This window comes from Schistocerca gregaria, chromosome 8 (assembly GCF_023897955.1).
Source record: "Schistocerca gregaria isolate iqSchGreg1 chromosome 8, iqSchGreg1.2, whole genome shotgun sequence".
NCBI lineage: Eukaryota > Metazoa > Arthropoda > Insecta > Orthoptera > Acrididae > Schistocerca > Schistocerca gregaria.
The window spans coordinates 204273151-204299616 of NC_064927.1; the positions used below are offsets into that span (position 1 = coordinate 204273151).

The following is a 26466-nucleotide window of genomic DNA, read 5'->3' on the forward strand; positions in this document are numbered from 1 at the left end:
AAGAGGCCACATTGGCAATCCCAATGTTAGGTATAAGCAAGTGAAAGCAGGTAGGTACCACTGTTTTCTACTTCACAGCCATTAATGATATCATTTTCAAAAAGGTAACAGTTATTTTTACTCTTTAAATGTTGCTATACACATATGAAAAGTATACTACAGTAAGTAACGAATACTGAAACAGTGCATATGAAAAAGAAAAACTTAAAAAAAAAATTAAGAAAATAAATACTGTATCAGCTTGTGCTACAGTTGTCACAGAAAGTAAACAAACAGTGCAAATATGTTCAAGGAAAGTAGACTGGATCTTGTTGTGCATCATCTATTCTTATGTTGAATACTGTCAAAATTGCCAATGAACAATGATCAGCAATATGTGGTCAATGACAGAAAGTAAAAATATCATTTGTATATTTTCAATTACAAATATAGGTAGTATTCAAAAGAATTATGTTCTTGTGCATCACCAAAGTGTGTATGTTACCTGAAAGTATGCTATGAAATTTCTTTGTCAAATTTTCATTGTTTGTACTGAGAGTAATAAAAAATACCATAGAATTTTTATCACTGATATTAGCTACAAGTATAGTGATCAAGTCCTACGCTAGTTCCAGAATTAAAAAATCTCTAAATGCCATGTGGCTATATTTAGGGATGTCACCTAAGCTAAGGCAGTGTGTGTGGAGCAAGTCATAACAGTGACATTGAGCTATTGGACGTCAATATTATGCAACACTTATGGGGTTATCCTATCAGTGGTAGGATTATCTCTTGTATACTGACCCCACTAATCTTGTCACTTGGACCGTCAAAACAAATCGAGAACTGCCTGAACAGTTGCATGTACACGTTTTAGGTGGTCAGTAAGCAATAGCAGCCATGCCAGAAAATCATAAATTTGTGTGTCTTGATGACTATGAGAAACATGCTTCCACTGTACTTCCAAGAAATGCTTTGGATTATTATGCAAGTGGTGCTGGAAGAGAACATACTTTGAAACTTAACAGGAATGCCTTCAAAGTGTGAGTTTTCATACACACTTTCTTTAACACTATTAATTTATTGTAATTTAAATATTAAATTGGATTTCATTGTCATTTGTAAGATATACGCAATGTAATGCAAAAAACTGAATATTAGACTGCGTATTCGCCCGAGGATGATGAGAAATGTATCAAAGCGGGATATGTCCACCACAGTGTTGGGTAACTGTGTGTCAGTGCCATTTGGAATAGCACCAACAGCAATGCAGCGTATGGCTCATCAGGATGGAGAATGTGCCACAGCAAGAGGCAAGTCTGTTTTCAACTTATTTGTATTGTACATATTAAGCAGGGAGACAAAATATAATCTATTTACCAATGACTGTCAAACTTGTACTATTTCATTGTCTGTTGTGATATTGGCATAAGCTGTTTGAATTCATAGTGTTCCAGTCACTGTAATAAGTATTTTTAAATTTCTAACTGTTCTAAGTCAACAGTAGAAATTAGGAACTGTAGTTTTTCATAAAATCTTATTTTAAAAGAGAAAGAAAAAAGGAATAAAAGAGCAGTGAAAACAAAGAACATGCATAATGTTTTTATGGCAATAGTTTGAATGTCATATTGTTTTGCATGTGAGTCCTATTTAATTCAGTAGTTGGTTTCATGTGGAGCGACAGTGTTCAAGAGACAAGGGTGTGTCAGTGTGTACAGAGAAAGAATAATTATTGTGTTGACTCCTTAGTATATAATAAAACAGTTTTCTTTGAGAACTGCTGAAAACAGGTTAACTGTCATGAAAGATGACAGCAAAAACGTTTTTTTTTTTTTAGTTATAGGTACAGATATTCAGCATAAAATGAGTGAAAAAAACTGCAATAATGAATTTAAGCAGTACCGTATGTATATTTTAAATGTAAACAACCCGCAAGACCTTTGATACAGAAAATAATTAACAGAAAAGATGTCATCAGAATGAAGGGAAGTGTTGGGATTTTACAGAATGGTTATAATTAAAATTGTGCTACCTGAGAGAGCCTGTGTGAAAAACAAATGCTCGTAGGACAATGAAACTTTGTGGAAACATTTTTAGGACATAGGGAAGAGAAAAAATGAATAAACCATAAAAAGACACACAATTTAATTTCTATGTTAGAGGGTTCAAATCTGGTGGTCTTGGTGGTTATGCAGTTTGCAATGATCGACCCATGATTCAGTTTTATACCAACGTGTTATGGATAAACCAAGTTACCTCCATCATGTATCAAAACAGATTAGTCCAAAGCACCTCTCTCCTGTACTGCAGAATCACATGTTGACGAAGCAGATCACTGTAACTTATTTCATTGATGCTGCCTGTCCTTGGTCCTTGAAGTCAGAGTTCATCAAAGAAACTGGACCAATCATGACCATACCATGAAGCTGCATCACACACATGCAGTTCTATGCAGGGAAAGTTTATAAACGGCTGTTCGTGGTGACAATCCCCGAATGCAATAGTCGAGTGTTCACTGCCCCTGTGAGCGAAAGTGTGATTTATCACTCCACAAAATGTTCCAAGGCCAAGTGTCATCAACTTCAGAGGAACATCTACTCAAAAGTATACATCACGTGGCAAAAGGTGGTGAATAATGTGAAGTTTGTACAGATAGCTGTTATGGCACAGCTCATGCAGTGGCTCAAAGATTGCGCATTGCATCCAATATTCTCAGTTGTGACGATAGTAACTTCTTCAACAATTTGTCATGCAACCGGCTGTCAGCATCTCCCAGGAGCAAACAGAGTCATTATTCCAAACTGTATAACCCCTAAGATCACCAAATTTGAACCCCCTCACGTGGAAATGAAAATGTGTTTCTTTCAATGGTTAATTAATCATTTCTCTGCTGCATATTCTAACAAATTCCGCAGAATTTCACTGTCGTACAATAACTCGTTTTTCATGGGACCTCTCTCAATCAGCAAAAGTTTAGTTATAACCACACTGTGAAATGTATGACCACACAAATATTAACTATTTGAAAAAAGGGAGCCTTGTAACATTAAAGGAACACTGCCCAACAATGAAAACCTTTTGGATTCAATAATAGCTTCATCTTATATATTACCACCTGCTGAATTCAAGAATCATCTTAAAATGACTGATTAGATCTTGCTCTGGAGGAAAAATAAAGTGCCTTTCTTTCCCAATGTACATTTTTAGACTGGGCATAATTTTCTTTTGGAGTTGTCACTGTTAAATGATGAAACACAATAATTTCCAGTTATTTGTAGGTTGTAAACATTATTACTGTTGCTGTGACTGACTTTCATCATGTTTGTGGTGTAATTAATGCATAATGTCTTTTAGTAACCAAGGAACACATGAAACCAATCCAAGTAACACAATTATGACTTATTCATAAACCTCTGAACAACAATGGAAATGAGCCTCTCATCACTCCACTCAAAAGACAGAAGAATCATATAGAGGGTGCAACATAAGTGATACACACAACTACTGGTGTGAGTGGTACAGACTAAAAGAATATAATGAGTGTGAGTCAGTGCTGTGCTGCATGTACATAGGCACGAGTCATTGGTAGACAGCGTGGCAGAGACTGTGCCATGTGTGCGCTTCTTACAGGCAGCCTCTAGTGGCCAGCCCGCGCTGATACAGTTGGTGTTTTATTAAGTCCACAAACACGGCAACACTGTACTCAGTGCACTCACACGAACTAGTAGCAGGATACAGCACACCTCTCTCTCAGGTGAAGACGGCACCCAGGCGACGGAAGAGACATCAGCAGCCTGATTAGAGAGACAACCATCAGATCTGCAGTGGTGGCAGAAATGATAGCAATGGAGGGGTGGGACGATGTGCCAGGCAGGCTCAAGGGTGGTGGGTGTGCAGGCCCAAGGGTGGTGGGTGTGCGGCGCCCAATGACAGCACTGAGGAGGAGGGTGCCATTGCCACCTGTGCGATGCAAGCAGGTCCCATTGTGGAGGAGACAGCTGGACACACTGGCGACCATTGTTGACGCAATGATGGCAAGGGCACCAGTGGGTGTGGCCCAACTGGAACAGCAGGCTACGGCAACAGACCCTAGAATAGAGACAGACCAGTGCCCTGCGTCTGGAACACCAGGGCACCGCACATGGAGGAGGCAGCCAATGGAATGTGGGCACCTCTACAGCAGGAGGCGATGGGCTCAAAGCAGAGGTTGGCGAAGTGAGCTATGGCAACAGGGGCCGCACCTGCAAATTTGTAGCTTCCGCGTCACTGAGTGGGGCTGTAACTAATCAAAGTGGCACACCACCAGCTCGTCAGCCATATAGGCATCACAAAGGTGATGTCCCCAGCAGAGAAAAACAGTGGCCAGTATCCACTTGGGCCAGCGACCAAACACTGCTGATCCCAACCACAGAAGGTACAGAACAGGCCACAAAAGGTGACTGCAGGCCATGAAGTAGCTCAGACAGGCTCAATTCCCCCATAGACGTGAAGCGATAGGTGCTTAGAAAACAGAGGAGGACGCCGTCCAGCGAAGAATCCACAATAAACTTTTCCATTTAGGACTTGAACGTACACACTAGTTGTCATGCTTCACCATTTGAGCGAAGGTTGAATGGCGGATCCATACCATAACGAATGCTGTGATGGGAACAAAACAATTGAAGGGTGTGAGAAATGAATTGGGCCCCATTACTGGAAACTAAGGTACAAGGCAATCACTCAATAGGAAAAAGCATATGAATTGTGACCTCAGCCGGTGTCAATGCTGACCAGAGAATATAATGACATTGGGAAAATGCATCCACAACCAAGATCCAATAGGAATTCAAGAAGGGACCTGCGGAATCTTCATGGTTGCATTTGCATGGCTGGCGTGGAGTGGGACAGACACACTCAGGGGACAAAAGCAAAATCAAAACACTGTCAAAAACAGAGAGGTGATATCATAAGAAAAGATAGTTTTGTGGACAGGGTGCAAAGGCTGACGTGGCTATTTATTATCTGGCAAGCCTTGTTGAACTAATTGAAAAACTTGACTGAGAACCGAGTCAGCAGCAACAGCAGCTGGTATGTGCAAGTTCTTAATTGGGAAGCCCTTGACCGTTGCCTGCATTTCAGTATTATGATGGCAAGAAAGCAATTCTTCATTATCAAAGTGGAGAGCAGGACCCACAGGGAGATGGGACAAGGCGCCTGCATTGGCATGTTTAGTCATAGGTCGAAAATGGATTTCGTAACTGTACCAAGACAAGAACAGCACCCAGGACTGTAGTTGGTGTGCTGCCTTGTCAGGCAAGGAAGTGTCAGGGTTTAACAAGGAACCCAAGAATTTATGGTCTGTAATAAGATGAAACTTGGACCCAAAAATAAGAAGAAGATCCTGAAATTTCTGGAAAGCACAGACTATGACAAGACCTCTTTTTCCACCTGAGAGTAACATTTCTAGGTCAGAGTGAAAGATTTAGAGGTGAAAACAACAGGTCATTCAGAGCCATTGGCATAGCGACATGCTAGGACAGTACGGAGGCTGTACTGTGAGGCATCAGTCGCCTAAACTATTTGCTGGTCTGGAAAAAAATGTAGCTAAAAAATGGACCAAAAGTAGTTTGGATTTCAACATCAGAAAAGCATGTTTGCAATTCAGGCCCCCAGCAAACACAACAATGCGTGCAACTGGTGGGCCAATGTGGCCACCCCCAGCAGGAAGTTATGGTAGTATACTATTTTAGACCTGTAGCTCCTTCATGGACAGGGAGTGAGGCATAAATGTAACAGCAGAGATGTGGTCTGACAGAGGTCGACCTCCATCCTATGATAACTTGAACCCCAAATAAACAGAAGGTTGAAAAAGACTGAGATTTTGCAATATTACACTGTAAGCCTTCGCGTCATAAGACAGAAAATAAAGTGAGCATGTTTTTTAAGTGATCAGCCTTGGAGAAGTTTGTGATAACAAAATCATCCAGATAATTAATGCAACCTGGGAAAGGCATAGTCAGTTGCTCTAAAATCATTGGGAAATGACAGGGGCACTAGCCACATTAAAAGGAAGGTGCAAGTATTGATAGAGACTAAAGGAAGTATTCAAAACCAGAACTCACCTAAACTCTTCATTCACAGGAACCTTGCTAACACACTTCAGACAAATCAATTTTAGGAAAGTGCTGGCCACCCAATATATTCACCAACAGTTCCTCCTGGTGTAGGAGAGGATACTACATATCCATAACTGACTGCTTGTTGACGGTGGTATTAAAATCACCACAGAGGTGAAGTTTCCCCGACACCTTCTGAACTGCAACCAGCAGAGATGACTGTTCAGTGGCCATTGCAGGTTGCCTTACTCTTAGAGATTGAGATCCGTCCAATTCTGGTTTCACTTGATCTTTCAGGGTGACAGGAATAACAATTCAATGAAAATGAGGCCGAGCCATGGGTTTTAAAAAAATATGAGCAGAAAAATTTGTAGCTCACCCTATACCTTCAAAAAACAAGTTCAAAAACTCCTCACACAGCATTTCCAATTGAGAATATGGTATATGATTGGACAGAAGGAGAACTGCATTGGTGATAGAAAATTCAAATTCCTTAAGTGTGTCTATTCTGAACAAGTTCTCAACACTGGCATTAGCAACCACCAAAAATGTCATGGAATGAACCCCTGACTTGTAAGAGGCAGATGCCATAAATTATTCAAACAGCGCAGTGTGCTGTTTGTTATAACTGACTAGCTTCCACATAACTGGTGTCAATGTGGCTAGCCAAAACTCTCATAGGTTTGGAAATTAATTAACACCACTGCAGCACCTGTGCAAGTCGTAGCTGGATCACTTGGCAAAAAACACTTAACTCGTTGAACAACTTGGGGAAAGTCACAAGCACCGGAGTCACACAGTTTACATCCATATCCAGAGCAACCTTCAGCGAATGACATACAGAGGCAATGTGCCCAAAGTTTTGGGCATGCCTATTGTTCATGCTGGACAAAACAGAAAGAACTAGATGGGAAAAGAGAATGTTGAAGCTGAAGCAGTGGCAGTCATAGCTGTGGGCCAGCCTTCGTCTCTCGGTGCTGGACCTGCAAGTTTAACACTGCCACTGCCGCTTCCTTGTGCAAGGTGCCTGTCATCCTAGTGGGCACATCTTGTGACACTACTGTCACATTTCCCCATGCTTCAATTTGATCATCTGCTGACCAAGAAACTTCAAAAGATTTTGCTATTTGCAAATGTGGGGTTTTTACAGAGTAAAGCCTTCTGGCGCAGTTCCATGTCTGGAGCTAAACAGATAATGGTATCACACACCACAGAGTGTGCATAAGGTTAATTATGACCGTCAATAATGAATTGACACTTATGGCTAAGATCGCAAAGTCTGGCTGCCCAGGCCTTGTATGACTGGTTTGGTTTCTTGTGCATAAGTAGAATTCAACTCATGCTGCTATGGCATACATTCATTTGCAATGCTAGTTTGACGATAAACTACATATGAGCTACTGGTTCTTATAAAAGGACAAGCTGACACAGTAATTGATACACCTTAGGTGGAATCCATGAGAGGAATAAGACTTTGCACAAATTCGGGTCTGTCATATCGAAAGTCAAAAAGTGCTGTCTGTCTTTTTCCATCACTGCCAAAGTAAGCTGTTCAACCAGGGCTGGTCGCATGACATTCACAATGACTAAACCTGATGAAACCACATTTAAACATTTAAAGAGACTGCACACATGGAAATGGTTCAAACCCATTACTAACTAGGTAGTAACCAAGGAATACATGAAACCAATCAAAGTAACACAAATATGACTTTATTTATACACCTCTGAACAATAATGGAAATGAGCCCCTCGCGACTCTACACGTAACAAGACAAAGGAATCATACAGAAGATGCAACATAAGCGATACACAGAACAACTGAAGTTAGCAGTACAAACGAAATGAACATAGTGATTGTGAGTCAGCACTGCTCCATGTGTATGTAGACACGATCACTGGTAGACGGTGTGGCAGAAACTGTGCTGTGAGCATTTTTCCTACATGTGATCTCCAGTGGCTAGCCCATGCTGACACAATTGATGGTTGATTTAAGTAGGCATGTGCAGTGACATTACACTTGGTGCACTCACACTCACACACACTGGCAGCAGAAGACAGCATTTTTGATTTTCAAATGATTTTGAATTGTAAAATTTGTTAAGTCAAACTGCCACAAGAATGTGTGAATTCAGTGAATAATTTTTTATCACATTTGAGGTGAAATGACATTTTGTCTCATAAACACTGCTTATCAGTTTTATTTTAGTGTGAAGATAGGGGACTAGGATATGTCATGGCTCCGGATATATTTTATGTTGCAATCCTTGTTCAGTTATGCTATGAGAACGGCTGAAAAATAAAAAAAAGAAAGGTATCTATAGCTGTTGCTGTGCCTATGGTTTGGTGGGAGTGTACAAACTATACAGATAACTACTATTTCTGCTTGACTGTACTTATAAAGGCAAGGTTGTTAATGAAGAGAGAGGAAGAGTTCAATACCCTAATCTTCCATCTGCTTTACTAGCTATTCCACATTCAGATAATGTACCAGTTCCTACCCCACTCCAAAGCTATTAGCTGTAAGTAGAAAATGAAGACAGTGTGGAAGAACAAAAACCCAACAAGTTTTCCACATCCATGAGTTTGGTTTTGATGAAAACGATGATAAACTGCACATATGGAGTCAGGCAAGGTTTGAGACCTCGATCTGTCGAACAAGAAAGCAGAACTTCTAGGGTAAAGACTACATCGATGGAATCTTCTCCAGAGTAATGTTAGGATCTCACAGTGCAGACATCATCATGGGAACAGCTTCCCTCCCCCTCCCCCCTTTTTTTAACGAAATATTTTCATTTGAATCTAAAATTAGCTGATTGGAGGTTATTCATACTCTCCCCAAAACTTAATTTGTAAGCTGTGTTACTTAACAATTGCAGCCTTCTTCCTTCTTTTCCATTGGTCTGCAGCACACCCGAAGAAGACATGCCAACATGGCAGTCCTCAAATCAATCAGATATGCTGAACACAAGTGCAAAACCTGTGATGATCTAAAAGTCATTCCTGTACTCTTAAAAATGGAATGCTTCTTATGTATGTAGAACACTAGATATAGGAAATCGAATTATATTCTCACAGGCTGCCTGCAAAAAATCTTAACTCAAGTGAGAAAAAAATTATTGCCAAGCTTCTTGTGGGCCCAAAACATGTCCTCCTACTACTCTGTTGTACATAGCTGAGTTTGATGAAAATCTTGTAAAAAGTGTAAACTGAGGAGGACAGAAGGTGGTTCATGGTGTGGGTTCCTGTAGTCATGTCCTAGTTCATGAACCACGGGCAACGTATGAGTGGCCAAATAAGTGGTCCCGACAATCGGGATACCAGTTACTTTGGAATAAGGCAGGGCATCTCGGACATATTATGAGTCGTGGTCACCTTTGTGCTCATACGGCAAAGACTACCAAATCCACCGGTTAGTACCTTAACAGCTAGGGGTAATACCCAATGGGACTCAGGGCAAGTAAGGCTAGCAACCTGCTCCCCTGGTACTTTAAATATGATGCTGGCAACAATCAGAGCAAAATGCCTCGGACCTTTGGAGGTGATGGAGTCCCACCTCTAACTGACAAACCAGGGACTCCTAAGGTATGACTTGCCAAACAAATGGTAATGAGATGAGGAGCTATTAATATCAATGGGGGCTACTCTGGGAAGAAGGTAGAGCTGGCAGAGGCTGCAAGTAAGATGGGGCTGGACGTTTCAGCTGTTAGTGACATTTGGGTAAGGGGGTGAGAAAGAAGAGGAAGTGGGAGAATACAAGGTCTACCTGTCAGGAGTCAAAGCAGAATAGCACAATGGGGTGTAGGGCTTTACATCAGGAAAGAAATGGAACCCAACGTAGTTGCAATAAGGTATGTAAACAAACGACTGATGTGGATAGATTTGACAGTGGCTAACAAGATAATTAGGATTGTGTCAGTATATTCGCATTGTGAAGGGGCAGATCAAGATAAGATGGATAGTTTTTATGAGGCACTCAGTGATGTAGTTGTTAGAGTAAAGGACAAGATTTTAACACCAGGATTGGAAATCGAACAGAAGGGTATGAAAAAGTTATGGGTAAATTTGGAGAGGATATGAAGGCCAACAGGAACGGGAAACAGCTCTTGGATTTCTGTGCCAGTATGGGCTTAGTAATCACAAACTCCTTTTTTAAACATAAGAATATTCACCGGTATACTTGGGAAGGCAGGGGAACGAGATCTGTCATTGACTATATAATAACAGATCAGGAATTCAGGAAGGCTGTGAGGGACACACGTGTATTCAGGGGATTCTTTGATGACACTGATCATTATTTAATCTGCAGTGAAGTTGGGATTGTGAGGCCGAAAGTGCAGGTGGTCAGGTCCATATGTAGCAGGATAAGAGTGGAGAAACTTCAGGATAAGGAAATCAGGCACAAGTACATAACAGCGATCTCAGAAAAGTACCAGTTAGTTGAATGTAGTCAATTACAGTCACTGGAAAAGGAATGGACAAGGTACAGGGACACAGTACTAGAAGTGGCTAAAGAATGTCTTGGAACAGTAGTGTGTAAAAGCAGAAACAAGCAAACAGCTTGGTGGAATGACACAGTCAAGGGAGTCTGTAAAAGGAAAAAGAAGGCGTATAAAAAATGGCTACATACTAGAAATCTGGTAGACAGAGAAAGTTATGTCGAAGAAAGAAACAAAGCCAAACAGATAATTGCAGCATCCAAGAAGAAATCTTGGGAAGACTTTGGAAACAGGTTGGAGACTATGGGTCAAGCTGCTGGAAAACAATTCTGGAGTGTAATTCGCAGTCTTCGAAAGGGAGGTAAGAAGGAAATGACAAGTATTTTGGACAGGTCAGGAAAACTGCTGGTGAATCCTGTGAATGTCTTGGGCAAATAGAGGAAATACTTTGAAGAGTTGCTCAATGTAAGTGAAAATACGATAAGTAATGTTTCAGATTTCGAGGTAGAATGGGATAGGAATGATGATGGAAATAGGATCACATTTGAGGAAGTGGAAAAAATGGTCAATAGATTGCAGTGCAATAAAGCAGCTGGGGTGGATGAAATTAAGTCGGAACTCATCAAATACAGTGGAATGTCAGGTCTTAAATGGCTACACAGGATAACTGCAATGGCCTGGGAGTCGGGACAGGTTCCATCAGACTGGACAAAAGCAGTAATCACACCAATCTTTAAACATGGAAACAGAAAAGATTGTAACAACTACAGAGGTATCTCTTTAATCAGCGTTGTGGGTAAAATCTTCTCAGGTATTGTTGAATGGAAAGTGCGAGTATTAGTTGAGGACCAATTGGATGAAAATCAGCGTGGGTTTAGGCCTCTTAGAGGTTGTCAGGACCAGATCTTTAGCTTACGGCAAATAATGGAGAAGTGTTATGAGTGGAACAGGGAATTGAATCTATGCTTTATAGATCTAGAAAAGGCATATGACCGGGTTCCTAGGAGGAAGTTATTGTCTGTTCTACGAGATTATAGAATAGGAGGCAAACTTTTGCAAGCAATTAAAGGTCTTTACATGGATAGTCAGGCAGCAGTTAGAGTTGATGGTAAATTGAGTTCATGGTTCAGAGTAGTTTCAGGGGTAAGACAAGGCTGCAACCTGTCGCCACTGTTGTTCATATTATTTATGGATCATATGTTGAAAACAATAGACTGGCTGGGTGAGATTAAAATATGTGAACACAAAATAAGCAGTCTCACATATGCGGATGACTTAGTTGTGATGGCAGATTCGATTGAAAGTTTGCAAAGTAATATTTCAGAGCTAGATCAGAAATGTAAGGACTATGGTATGAAGATCAGCATCTCCAAAACGAAAGTAATATCAGTGGGAAAGAAATATAAATGGATTGAGTGCCAAATAGGAAGAACAAAGTTAGAACAGGCGGACGGCTTCAAGTACTTAGGATGCATATTCTCACAGGATGGCAACATAGTGAAAGAACTGGAAGCGAGGTGTAGCAAAGCTAATGCAGTGAGCGCTCAGCTACGATCTGCTCTCTTCTGCAAGAAGGAAATCAGTACCAAGACTAAGTTATCTGTGCACCGTCCAATCTTTCGACCAACTTTGTTGTATGGGAGTGAAAGCTGGGTGGATTCAGGTTACCTTATCAACAAGGTTGAGGTTACGGATATGAAAGTAGCTAGGATGATTGGAGGTACTAGTAGATGGGAACAATGGCAGGAGGGTGTCCACAATGAGATGAAAACTACAGTCAGTTCGTGACAGTACTTCTGCAAAAATGTCATCAACTTGAATGCAATATGCCCCATAAAATTCCTTTTTTCCAATCACATACTTTTTCTCTCCTAATTGTGGAGTTATCAGTGATGAACACGGAGAAAAATTCCATTAGGGTATTTCTGTAACTGAACAAATATATCAGGGCCTTTTGAATGAAACAGTGGTTGCAGATTATTGCTGGTCTATGTGTAGAGATGCTCTGGAATTTGCAAGAGGCAAGCCAAAAGACAGCAATCTCTTAAAGTCACCATATGATTCCATTCAGACCCAACCAACCGGCAGGTATTTTACAATCAATTTAGAACTCTTAGAATGTAACTGTGATTTACAAAAAATTTTAAACAGGCTTTAAATGTTATTGACATATGTAATCTGAATATATAATTTACTCTTAATCTGTTGAAATATGTCCACCTATTTTAAGTCACAGAAATTAGTGCTGATAAAAATTTTTCTTTGTCATATTCCTGTTTTCAACACAGAATTAGAAGGATTTGACTCGTGAAGTGAAGGAAACATTCTTTTTTATGCATTATAATGAAAGAAGTAAGGGTAAACTACTTTTTGTCAAAAGAAATACTGTACATTACATGATAATGTCATCTGCATAATGTGTCAAAAACCTATAAAGGACATACTGAATTAATGACTATTGTAGTAGTTTTGAGCTTTATTAAATTACTTAAAGTCCTGTCATTCCACTCCTCCCCCCCCCCCCTCCCCCGTCCTGTCATTCCACTCCTCCCCCCCCCCCCTCCCAAAAAAAGATCACATGTTTATGATCTGCTTGATAATCAGTTATATTTTTCTTATATGTCTAAAAAGATATTCAATAGCTCTTTTTTCCATTTTCTCAAAAACTTTATTATTTCATACTTCGTTTTTGCTCTCTACATTATTATTAACAATTTAATTCTTTTATTGAATTTTGTTCACAAGAGAGGCACTGTGTTACCCTTAGTATGTCTAGCCTATGTTAATTTTATTACTTCTCCATTTGATAAATTAGTCAGTGGTTAACATCTTTTTGTTGTTATGACTATCTGTAACATGTTACACTACTGGCCATTAAAACTGCTACACCATGAAGATGACATGCTACAGACGTGAAATTTAAGCGACAGGAAGAAGATGCTGTGATGTGCAAATGATTAGCTTTTCAGAGCGTTCACACAAGGTTGGCGCTGGTGGTGACACCTATAATGTGCTGAAATGAGGAAAGTTTCCAACTGATTTCTCATACACAAACAGCAGTTGACCTGGTGAAACATTGTTGTAATGTCTTGTGTAAGGAGGAGAAATGCGTACCATCACGTTTCCGACTTTGATAAAGGTCAGATTGTAGCCTGTTGCGACTGGTTTATCATATCGTGACATTGCTGTTTGCGTTGGTTGAGATCCAATGACTGTTAGCAGAATATGGAATCGGTAGGTTCAGGAGGGTAATATGGAATGCCATGCTGGATCCCAACAACCTCGTATCACTAGCAGTCGAGATGACAGGCATCGTATCCGCATGGCTGTAACAGATCATACAGCCTCATCTCAATCCCTGAGTCATCAGATGGGGACATTTGCAAGACAAACAACCATCTGCATGAACAGTTCAATGTCGTTTGCAGTGGCAAGGACTATCAGCTCGGAGACCATGGCTGCAGTTATCCTTGATGCTGCATCACAGACAGGAGCGCCTGCAATGGTGTACTCAACGACAAATGGCGTATCACCCGGCTTGATGGTATGGGCTGCCATTAACACATCTCGGTCACCTCTTGTTCGCACTGATGACACTTTGAACAGTGAACATTACATTTCAGATGTGTTATGCCCGTGGCTCTACCCTTCATTCAATCCCTGAGAAATCCTTCCTTTCAACAGGATAATGTACAACCACATGTTGCAGTTCCTGTACGGGCCTTTCTGGATACAGAAAATGTTCGACTGCTGCCCTGGCCAGCACATTCTCCAGATCTCTCACCAACTGAAAATGCTTGATCAGTGGTGACCGAGCAACTGGCTTGTCACAATACGCCAGTCACTACTTTTCATGAACTGTGGTATCGTGTTGAAGCTGCATGGGCAGCTGTACCTGTACACACCATCCAAGCGCTGTTTGACTCAATGCTCAGGCGTATCAAAGCCATTATTATGACCAGAGGTGGTTGTTCTGGTTACTGATTTCTCAGGATCTATGCACCCAAATCGCGTGAAAATGTTATCACATGTCAATTATAGTATAATATATTTGTCCAATGAATACCCGTTATCATTTGCATTTCTTCTTGGTGTAGCAATTTTAATGGCCAGTAGTGTATATGCAGTTTTCATGTTGCACTTTCTTTTGACTGCCTTCTTAAGTTATAATTTTAAAGACTCAACAACAGATCAATTTTTAATTAAAGACCCTCTTGCCATATACTTCTTTGACTTGTCAATCTCTACTTTTAAGCTGTATGCTGATAGTGAAATCAGTGTGATTCTCTCAAAATTTCAGCTGCTGGTATGATGGGCACAATATTTACACTGAGTACACTTTCAACGAGTAGTATAGAGGAAGTAGCAGAAGCAGCACCATCTACTATCAAATGGTTTCAACTCTATATCTATAAGGACAGGTCAGACTTTGATATACAGTACTTTCTAATACCATACAATATATATTATAATTGAGAATATGAAGTGAAATATTGACGAGTACCAAAGGCAAACTAACACTGGCTGTATATGCAGATCATTTTGCATAGAGTGTATTATGTAATTTGATAGTTATTCCCCAAAAACGTATCTAACACAATGACGTGATTAACTTCAGCTGTAAAGTAGGAAACTCAGAGCCAGGGGGATTAAACTCACATAATGACTTCGAGTAATGTGAACTTGTTTCACTGATGGGCCACTTGGAGGGCTGTAAGTTTATCAATCCTTCCTCATATCATTTTTTTTATTGGGTGATATAAAATCTTCCATACATGTTACACTTTGATAGTAAACCAAAGCTGATTTTATCACATGGTGTTTCTAATTACTACTTGTTATGTGTTTGAATGGGATAAATTATTCAATATTTGTTTTCATTTCACACAAAATGAAGCTGCTTTTATTGCATGATGTTACATGGACTCACACATACAGGGTGTCCCAGAAATGTTGCAATAAACTTCAAGGTAGGTGGAGCATATTGTAAGGATTGAGAATTTTGTAGCAACCTATGCCCACAAACATCACTAGGTGTTGATGTAAATGAGAGAACTGGGGGGGGGGGGGGGGGGGGAGAGAACATGAGGATTTCTACATTTGAGCCCTAGCCAGCATACGAGGAGCCTGGAGTAATATATGAACAGTGAGCTCACAGACATGCACTTAATGTATGGGACAGCTGAGTGCCATTGGACACATTTATCCAGTACTCTTCCCAGACAGACATCAACCACACCACAGTTTGTTTGCACATCCGCATCAAAATTTATGTGGGCTCAGGGCATTAAGAAGTTGGAATGCTTGTGAAGATGGGCCACAATCAGCATGTCTGGTCGTTAGGGAATAAAGTGTGCTAGATGCTGTGGAGACAAATCCAGGCACCAGCATATGTGCCATTGCTTTGGTTTGAAAAAGTCTTGCATTAGATCCAGAATGTCCTTACGTGCCTCTCATCTCCAAAGGATGTAATTATTTCGCTCAATGCCCATCTTGCACACGTACATTTTGCACAGTGGTTTCTGCAACAAAGTGGTCAAGATGTGCATTTCCTAGCTTATGCATTGTACATAGATGAGATCGCATTCATTAGAGATGGAATATTCAGTCACCACAATCAGATTCTGTGGGCACCAGGAAACCCTTATGGTGTGCGACACGATGTGACACAATCACTTCACAGTTAGTGACTGCTTGAAAGATGTTTCAGCAAATATGAGTGCAACATAGTGGGGCACTTGCTCATTTTAGACTGGGTGTTCTTAGGCATTTGAATAGATCATTCCCTCAGTGATGGATTGGACATGGTAGACCAGGTCCTGGCCCCCATACTCACCAAATATAGCGAGCCTTGATTTTTTTTTCTGCGGGGAGCCATGAAATTTCTCATGTACTGTGATGGTGTGGAGCTTGAAATGGATCTTGTCACAAGAATCATCTGTGCAGCTGTTACAAACAAAGAAACTCACAGTGTGTTTGAGTGTCCAGCAATTAATGCTCTGTAGGTGCTAGGTATGTGTGGCATCTGATGGTGCAAACTATAAGCATCTATTGTAACATTAGAGCTGTATTCATGTTGTACACCATGTGTGCTCATTATGTCCAACAAACGTTTCAAATGAACCATTTTCTTGTTTCCTTTCTAATCCTCAAACTTTGCTACCACTTACCGCCAATGTTTGTAACAATGAGCTGTTATTCTTTATGATGTGTCCCACCTACTCTAAAATTTGTTGCAACATTTCTGGGACATCTTGTATTCATTGCTGTTTATTAATCCATGTGTGATCTAAGTAATTGCTTGTATTCTACTTGATTTTTGTCTGAATTCATTTCCCATATTGTGTTACATTTAATAAGAACTCCGTGTTAGCAGTTTATGATGGAATAGGTATTCAGAGTTTATGACAGAATAGGTATTCAGCTTCATTTCATCTTGTCACAGAACAAGTATATGATTAGCAATATACTTACAGTGCATTTAAGCTGAGCTGTTCACGCATGGATTCGTAAGCAGGAACAAATATATGTGAGTCTGCAAAATACCATGCAACAAAACCAGCTTCAGTTTTATATGAAACAAAAACAAATATTGAATCATTTACTTTGTACAATATTATGAATATGAGGAATAATCAAGCAGAATATGAGCAACATACTTAAAATGCAGTTCAAAGAGTTCAGTACAAACAAATAGTTGTTATCAGGAACTCAATGTGATGAAACCCGTTTCTGTGTCGTGTCATGTCATGTCATGGCATGTCACGTGAATTTTACATTTTCGCATATGTTTAAGTGGAATTACTTCCACTTGATAATGGCCACATGCTTGAAATAGCAATATTGTGTTTTACAAATAAATAATTTTAGAGTCAAAAGCCGACCATGATGATATTTACAAAATTTAAGTCACTGTGAAACCCAGCTACGAAACATTAATCTTAGTTATTGATTGAGATTTCCCATATGTGTTACAGTACATTGCAATGTCAGAAAATCATTTCCAGGCACACACTAGACTATCAGGTGCCCCCATAATGTGTAAATGAAAAATGTGATTATCTAATACTCCGTGTGAATTTTCACACCATATTTTCCCATATTCGATGTTCATGGCCAGGACACTAAAAATGCTACTGCCATTCTCTGCTTATAAATCGTAACAGTGAGCAGTGCATTTCTTACATTTTTGTATTTGTGTTTAGGGCCTGCTTATTGAGACAGATCAGAGCTATGAGGATGGACATTAGCAGCTGAGATGACACATTGCAGTCTGGGGAGAAAGATTAATCTAGAGAAATGTTATAAAGGCCAAAACATGAGAGCAGCAGGAGTATGTCATATAAAGTGTCAAAATGGTTGCACTATAAAAAAAAATTATACTCATTGCTGGTACAGTGCAGTTATTACAAAACAATTAATAAACTGAATAAAATTTTCAGAGATAAGAAGAAGACAATACATAATGTAACTGAATAGTTTAAAAAATCTACCCACCAACTGGTTGCAGCAGAACATACACTTACAAGGGTTAAGTGAATTTGCAAGCTTTCAGAGCCAGTGGCTTCTCCTGTCAGAAGGCTTAAAGGGAAAGGTAGAGGAATGAAGAAAGGGTGGGGGAAGGGAAAAATAGACAGCTCACAAAATAAAAGATATAGGAAACTAAAAAGGGGGGGCAATGAAAGGAATATTTACTGAGAAGAAATGCTGCAACTGGAGAAGTTAAAGTAAATCAGGGTCAAGTGGGTGGCAAGTACCAAGCATATGTTGTAATGCCAGTTCGCAACTGTGGAAATATGAGAAGCTAGTATCTGGGGAAGAATCTGGATGGCACATGTGGTGACATAGGCACTGAGGTCAAGATTGTTATGTTGTACAGCATGCTCTGTAACAGGATATTGGTTGTTACCAATGTACAGCTTCTATCTATGCCCCTCCATCCTGACTGATAACTTTGTGGTAGTCATAACAAGTAAAATGCTGACCAGTGTTCGTGTAACAGCTGTTGCAAGATGTGTCATTCACAGGTGGTTCTCCCATTGACAGTGTATGTTTTGCCAGATACAGGGCCAGGTATAGGTGGTGATAGGAGGGTGCATAGGGCAAGTCTTACAGTGGGGACAGTCACAGGGGTAAGAGCCATAGAGCTGGGAAATGGGTGCAGAAGGAGCACAGGTTTTGACCAGGATATAGCAGAGATTGGTGGCATGATGAAAAGCTATTCTAGGAGTGGTGGGCAAAATGTCAGGCAGTAGTACCCATTCACCCATTTCAGGATATGATTTTAGGAAATCATAGCCTTGTCAAAGTAGCTGATTTATTCATTCTAGAGACATGTTGTGTATTGGCTGTTATGGAAACACGTTTGGCTGTTTACACTGGTATAGCTATCACAAAGTTATCAAGCAAGATGGAGGGGCATAGACAGAGGGTGTAAATGGGTATTAAACAATATCCTGTTGCAGAGCATACTCTACACCATGAGGGTCATGACCTCATGTTTCACCACACATGCCCTCTGGGTTCTTTCCCCAAAACATTAGCTTCTCAGAATTCTAGAGGTGGGAACTGGCATTACAACATGTCCTTGGTTCTTGCACCCGCCTAGCCTTAATTTGTGTTAATTTCTTTGACCTCAGCGCTTCTTCTTGGTATCCATTCCTTTCTTCACTCATTTATAGTTTTCTATATCATTTATTTTCTGACTCCCCCCCCCCCCCCCTCACACACACAATGCACTTGGCTTTCTGCTCTTATTAATTCTTGCACAATGTTTACCCCATTTTCCACTCCTAAGCTCTCAGCCTTGCAAATCTCATCTGGTGCATTCCCCAACAATCGGTCTTTTCTTTTCATGCTGTCCAATAAGTCTCCAATGACCCAGGGTACTGGGTGACTTTTTCAAATTCTCCCCATTTCTTAAAACCCACCAGTCTTTTTCCTTCATACCTCTTCCTTCCCGTTCAAACCTTCTGCTTAACCCTTGTGTGTGTGTGTGTGTGTGTGTGTGTGTGTGTGTGTTCTCCTGCTGCCGCTTGATGGGTAGGTTTTCCATCCATCCAGTTACAATATATTTTCAAAAATTTTAAAAAAGGCCATACAGAAGAAATGCAAATTTTCCCCTTCTTTGTTCTGTCTTTCATCCAGCTATTGCTGGGTCAGGACTGGAATGGGACTTCTCCTATTTCATGGAGAAGGAAACATGCTCACATATAGGCTATTATTATTGTGAGGTCACCACTTCCCAATGCATTTTCTAAAGTTACTACCAGCTTCTCTTTGGGGAAGTATCCATGTAGAGTCCACACAGGATACGGTGACCAATGTGCAGTGACAAATTTTCATCCAAAGCGCTGGCGAGTTCATTTGTTTGTTCAAAAGGGGAGGCTGACAATGTTTGCCACCTTTCGGCCATTCAATGATTACATAATCGACATGCCCTGCAATCTTTCTCAAACAATTTTACAGAAACTATTTGTTAAAAAAATCAGGTTGCATTATCTGTAGCTTTGTATGTCAGGTTCATGTGCCCATCATATGGTCATAATTATTATGATATTTACATCGAAGTAACACACCATACGAAATTCGAAAAAATTTGCAGTGAAAAGTAGGAGTCACTATGACTTTGCATTTGATGCATATTACATAGTATGATGCTGGAGGTCTCTCTCTGTCACCAGTCTCGAGAAAATTGATCTGATGTAGCACACTCATTTGCAATTGTGCCACACAAGCAAAAAAGCCAGAGTGAGATATTCACAACATTCCTCATCTTTCATAAATGGTTTGAGATATCAAAATCAGATTTTGCCTAATGATAGCACACAAAGAGCAGAGATTTTGCAATATGTTCATTATGCAAAACTTCATTATCTACCGTGTTATTCCACTAACTACAGACTTTTTCAGTGAAGAAATGAAATTTTTAGTGACCACTGATAGCTGGTGAAGAGGGAAATGCTACAGGTTTAAAGTGAAGACACTAATTGTTTATTTTGTACCAAGGATGTGCTTTTTCATAAGGTACTGATCTTACTTTTCCTGAGTTTTTCACTTAATGAACTTAACAAATCACCATTTCAAAATTCTCTCACAAATGTGTGTGCACAACAGGTTAGTGAGGCATAGTGAGGTCACATTGTGTAAACTCTGCTGTGTTTTGGCAAAAGAAGCAAATTTGAACATGGCAACAAGAGAAATGTGCAGGTTTTACTCAAAATTTGCCACTCATTATGCTTCTCTGAAAGTTGCAAATGGTTAACAAGCCAAGTGAAAACATATCACTGCATTTTCAGCAAAATTCTTTTTAGATACTAACCAAAGCAAAGATGATAGATCTTTTTGAATGAGCACCATGCACGTGTGGGTGTGGAGGTGCTCCACTTAATACTTTCAAAAAATGTGGGTGTAGGCTTCAGTTTAGAACAGCACTTCCCTTCCAGTGCTCAGCATTTCTCATACAGTGGCTGTCCATCACCCCCACCACTAATGGTCTCCTCAAGTGTGCCCTGTTGACTGCACACATATTGGCCATGGTATTCTGTGTGGACTCCACTCCTTCTGTCTGCATCAGGGTCGTATGTGACATTGTGTTACAAAATGTTTGTTCAGTGTGCATTTGAGGGTAGGTTGAAATGAAACTGTACCTGTGTGATATCTATTCAATAGTAGATGTTGATACAGCTGTGTCAAATGAACCATTCAGTACCATGCATGTCCTAATAACATTGTTGGTAATTGCAAAACTTATTTTCATTACGGGAATTTTTAGGACTATTATGACATTTGGCAACTATCAATTGAAATTTCATACATCATATTTTTTTCATTATATTTTGAAAATGTTTTTCTTTACATTTTCACTATGTATCTGAAAATGTTAATTGTCCTATGAAATTAGTTTTTTTTTCCTTTGGTACTTACCAGCAGATAAACTTATCTTTGGCAATGCACAAATTACTAAAAATCTATTATACAAATTGTATTTGAAATTAACCTAATCATCTATGCTGAACAAAATTTATTTGTGATTTGAATAACATTTATTGCATAAAGTTTATCACAGTCTGTTGCACTGACTTCTATGAAACTCTTTGTACTGCCGAAATGTAACATCTTTGTTAACTCTGCAATTTATGGACAGTTAATTGGGGGAGAGACTGTGTGAAGGATTCATGGATGATGGACGTGGGGAGTCAAGTCAGGAACTTGTCTCCACTGTGGCTATCAAAAATGTATTAACTGAAAATTATATGACGTTTGAAAGTGTTAAATTCAAGAATTGTTTTGACTTTGAAGTGTGAAGTTCAAACGGTGTTTCTTTCAAGAATATCACTACTTTATCCCATCTTATTATTTTGAAAGTGCACAAAGCCTCATTATTAACATAATTCTTTCATTAATGCATTACAAAATCATCACTATCGGGGAAGATATTTCATTCTGATACTCGCCAAATCCATGGCCTCTGCAGAGAACGTATCCCACATTATTGCAGGATGACAGGTTCAGTCACTATACACAACAAGAATTTCAAGATGAGTACAATTTTTAACTATTGTATATTGCAGCAAACAACATAGGTGCTGCCTGTCTACAACATTTGTTCCCAAATTGAATTGCACACATCTATATGTCTGTTACTTCAGACAGAAACATCATTAAAAAACTTATGTTGTGTTTGATTAATTGCCTACATGGTTATTAGACTGGGGCTCAGAGTTATTAGAAATTAGATGTGGAAAATTGCCTAAAAATAATATCCAGGCTGACCGGCAAACCAGTCCCCAATCAGCGAGGCACATTCAACATGGGCTTTTTGTGCCTCCCTGTGTCCCAGAAGCAGAAAATGGAATGAACTCAGCTGTCTGGGCAGCTATAAGAAATGTAAATTTTTATCAGGGGTGAATATCATATGAATATCGGGGTCATAAAGACAGTGTAGCAGGAGCTATGTTAAAGCAACTGTTCATTATTCACTTGAAATTATTCTAAGCAAGCAGCAGAAACCTAAGTCACACTGAAAGGATGCCATTTTAAATGACATATCACCCAAATAACCATCTACTGTATTAATTTCTGTGTCACTTCACTGGCAAGATAAAACATGTTGCCAAAAGACTTCAGGTACTCTAGTGAATATGCTCTGTGTGATATCACTGAGGCAAAGTAAGTGTAGGCATTATGTTCAGTGTCACAGATTTGTTTCCTGTTGGAATGAGCCAGTGATGACAACTGCATCAATTTGAACAGGGTATGATTGTGCAGGTCCACGGTTTCAAGCATTCTGTCATGAAGATTTCACAAAAATTATCCAGTGTTAGTGAAGTTATTCTGAAGAAAAAAAAGAAGAAGTCAGGTAAGCTCTAAAGCCAATCATCACTCTAGAGGCCCTTAGAAATTAACTGTTAAGGACCATTGAAGTCTTAACATATACTGTGTAAAATATCTCTGCCAGTCACTGAAAGGGGTTTTGTTGTGGGCTGGTTAAAAAGGTCAGTGACAGAACATTCTGTAAGAAAAGGAGAAAAGGTAGGACCCAGTTTTCATGGCCACACTTGTGCCCAGGGGCCACTGATTACAAGAGTACATGCATGACACTATGTAGAAAAGTATGATGACTGTCCTCATCAATTTATGGATACAATGAGAGACCAGGTTGTTGATACCATCACTATAGAATATTTGACTTTGTTGACGGAACCACAACCTCACAACTGCTGGCATTGCTTCACTGCCATCGAAGTGAAGTCCTCAAAGGTGTTCTTTATGTTTTGGAAACACCAAAAATTGCATGACGCCAAGTTGAAACTGTGTGAAGATGATCGATGACAGCGGAACTATGTTGCAGGTGACACAGCATTTGTGTGGTCTGGAACTGTTATGCTGAAGGAGAAGGTGCTCCTTGTAAGAATGAACTCTCTTTGAAACACAATTACAGCACATTGTTTCTCACACACCAACACAGTTACCTGTACATTACACACCACAATTTTACATGCTACCATTCAGAGCTCTCGAGCACCAGAGAGTTGCAAATATGTAGACATGAAGACTAAAGATAAACAATGTTGATAACATTTGTTTTATTTAAAAAGCTTTAAGAGTTTTCAGCATGCTCTCATAATTCTACATATGAAATAGAATGTGAGTGACAACAACCTTGGACCACACTTCATAAAAAATAAAAATTAGCCGTCAGCATATCAGAGCTAAGAGGAATGCCTTTCCCATAGATTGAATGCCAGGAGAGTAATACTGGGATGTCTGACACACTTTTAGTTAAATACCTGGTCTCTTTGGAATGAACAGAAATTTTGACGACGTTGTATATATTTGAAAAATAATGAATAATGCCAGTATTGATGCCGAGGAAGATTAGGATTTAACATGCCATTGAAGTTAGCTATTAGAGACACACAAACTTGCACTGAGAAGGAAACTAGCCAGGACATTTTCAAAGGAACCAGCACAGCATTTGTCCTAAGTGTTTTTCGAAATGGTCAGGCACAGATTTTAACCTCATTTATTTGAATGAAAATTCAGTAAATTGAATTCAGGCATCAAACAGTTGTGGACATAGTCAGCTCATTTGAAATGTTCCATTCAAGATGAATATTGTAAACTAAATGGACAAATAAGAGTAAAAAACACAGAGCTGTATTAGTTGGACATGTGGTAAGGCATCCAGTAGTAGTTAAGTAATGTAAATCCAAATGGCAGTTTCAGTCAGTTAATGGGAAAGATTTTCCCTATCCTTCATGCCCATAGGCACCTTTTCTTCGCAAGAGATGAGAGTTGAATGTATAAGTGTACCTGTTAAGTGTAAGTGACTGTAAAGAATGAGTGTTTGTAATGTAGTGCCATGTTTATGTCTGGGATGATGAGAGAATGGAGATGGTGAAAGCTGGTGCCAGCACATAGCCTACTCCTCTCAAAGAATACCAAGAGGCCCTCTTAGTTTAATTTTCCCATCCAATGGGTGGATCACCATTAAGAGCGTCACATATCCTCACTTCGTGAAACATTGCAGAGAGGTTTTGAATTTAATGTAGGACATTGTCCCAGAGACTGATGATCAGGGACTTTATGCCACCAACCCTCCTCTGCCCTAAAGGCATGGGGAAAATTGTCAATATTACGTGACATACCTGGACAGTCACTCATTCAAGTACTGGTCGTGAGCAATGGCATTTAACTCCAGTGATCTGACAGAAACCAATATACCCACCTTAGCATGGCTGTTGTCCAGGAATAGCTAACCTGGCATTAGATAGAATATGAAAGAGGTGAAACTGGAGGAGTTGATGAAGGCAGAAGTGTGTAGCCACAGATTATTGGTAGACAATGGGCACAGGGTAGAAGTAAATGGACAACGGCAACAATGCAGTTGAAAGACTGACAACATTAATGTTTCACAATGTTACTGTTTTCCTTCGTAACATGCCAATATCATGCCTATTTGCCTTTGCTGGAAATGGACTGTCACTGAATTTAGATAAAACATGATAGATGAAATTCTCTATTGCACAAGATCTGACCACACCATTAGAAATAATGTGCGAGGAGAAATCAGTAAATGAAATAGAATACTGTAAATTTTTAGGTATTTATGTTGGTTATAACCTGAGCTGGAAGTCATACATTACAAATCTTAAATGTTTATGTTCTGTAACATTTACATCACAGACAGTATCAGATACTGGAGACAAAAATATCAAAAAGTTGACTTACTTTTCATATTTACATTGATTAACATCTTAGGGCATCATATTCCGAGCTAACTCATTGAGTAAAAACATGATTGTTGCACAGAAGTTGTGTAAGAAGGATAATATGTGGTATCCATTTTAGAAGCTCTTATAGACAGCTCCATTAACAGTTGAATATAATTGGACAGATAAAAAATCTATCACCAAGTGTCGGCAAGAGAACACACTATATAAAAAAGGATTTATGTGTAGCACACTGAAAATAGCATCACAGTACATATACTCCTTAATGAATTTTGTAGTTAACAGCCTTCTTCCAAAGTAGCAAACACAGCATTCACACAAGCATATAAATGACCACAATCTCTGTCCGCTTTGGTCAGACTCAGTAAAAGTGACTCATTCCATATCACTCAGACAGGTCACAACTATGATCATGGAGCATGCAAATAACTAACCTACTTTAAATGATGCACCTTAATGTCAAATACATTAGCAACATGTCCCTAAGCTGCTTGCATTTCTCCATCTTTTCTATAACTCTTTGGTTCATGTTTTTTTTGTGCTGTTCTTATTATGTGTTTGTTCCAGTAATTTTATTTTGAGATACATGCCTTCATGTATGGCAACTGTAATAACTAATGTGAACATCAGCAAGACCACAGAGATTTAAAAGATACTAGATACACAGAAACACCAGACATATTCTCCAGTAAAAAACAGAAATATTCTCTGGCACTGCAACTGTAAAACAACAAAAAGCCACATATCAAGAACACTAAAAATAATATTATTAAAAAATTCAATCACAGTTTTTAAAAGTGCCTTGATTTATCACTGGTTTATTCTTTTCTTTGTCCTATAGGCTCTGCAGTATTCATTAGTTAACTAATTGATTCTAATTTTTTTAATAATTAAGATGAGAATATATTTGCAATATATTCCATATCGTTCTATTAGATAGTCTAATAAACATAGAGTCACAAGTGGAAAAACATTTCTTCTCAGTAGCTGTTCCTTTCTTCAGTCCCTTTTAGTTTTCTATATCTTCTGTTTACTGGCATGTCTATTCTCCCCACCACCTCCCCACAATCTCTTTCATATATAATGTACATAGCTTTCTGCTCCTATTAACTCTTGTTAGTTTAATCTGTAATCTCCATGTTGTTTATTATCCTATTTTCCACCTCTATGCTCTCAGCTTTTCAAATCTCATTTGGTGCAGTCCCCAACAATCCA

The 26466-nt window shown here is 39.3% G+C and overlaps 1 protein-coding gene across 2 annotated transcripts in view; it reads left to right on the forward strand.

The window, feature by feature from the left end:
• Positions 1-815: 815 nt before the first annotated feature.
• Positions 816-26466, forward strand: part of LOC126284135 (uncharacterized) — a 48676-nt gene continuing 23025 nt past the window's right edge. For both annotated transcript variants that reach the window (XM_049982846.1, XM_049982847.1), the window contains exons 1-3: positions 816-1022; positions 1141-1292; positions 14814-14934. In XM_049982846.1, coding sequence (XP_049838803.1) covers positions 880-1022; positions 1141-1292; positions 14814-14934 — 416 coding nt within the window. In that variant the 5' untranslated portion in view covers positions 816-879. The remainder of the gene's footprint in view (positions 1023-1140; positions 1293-14813; positions 14935-26466) is intronic.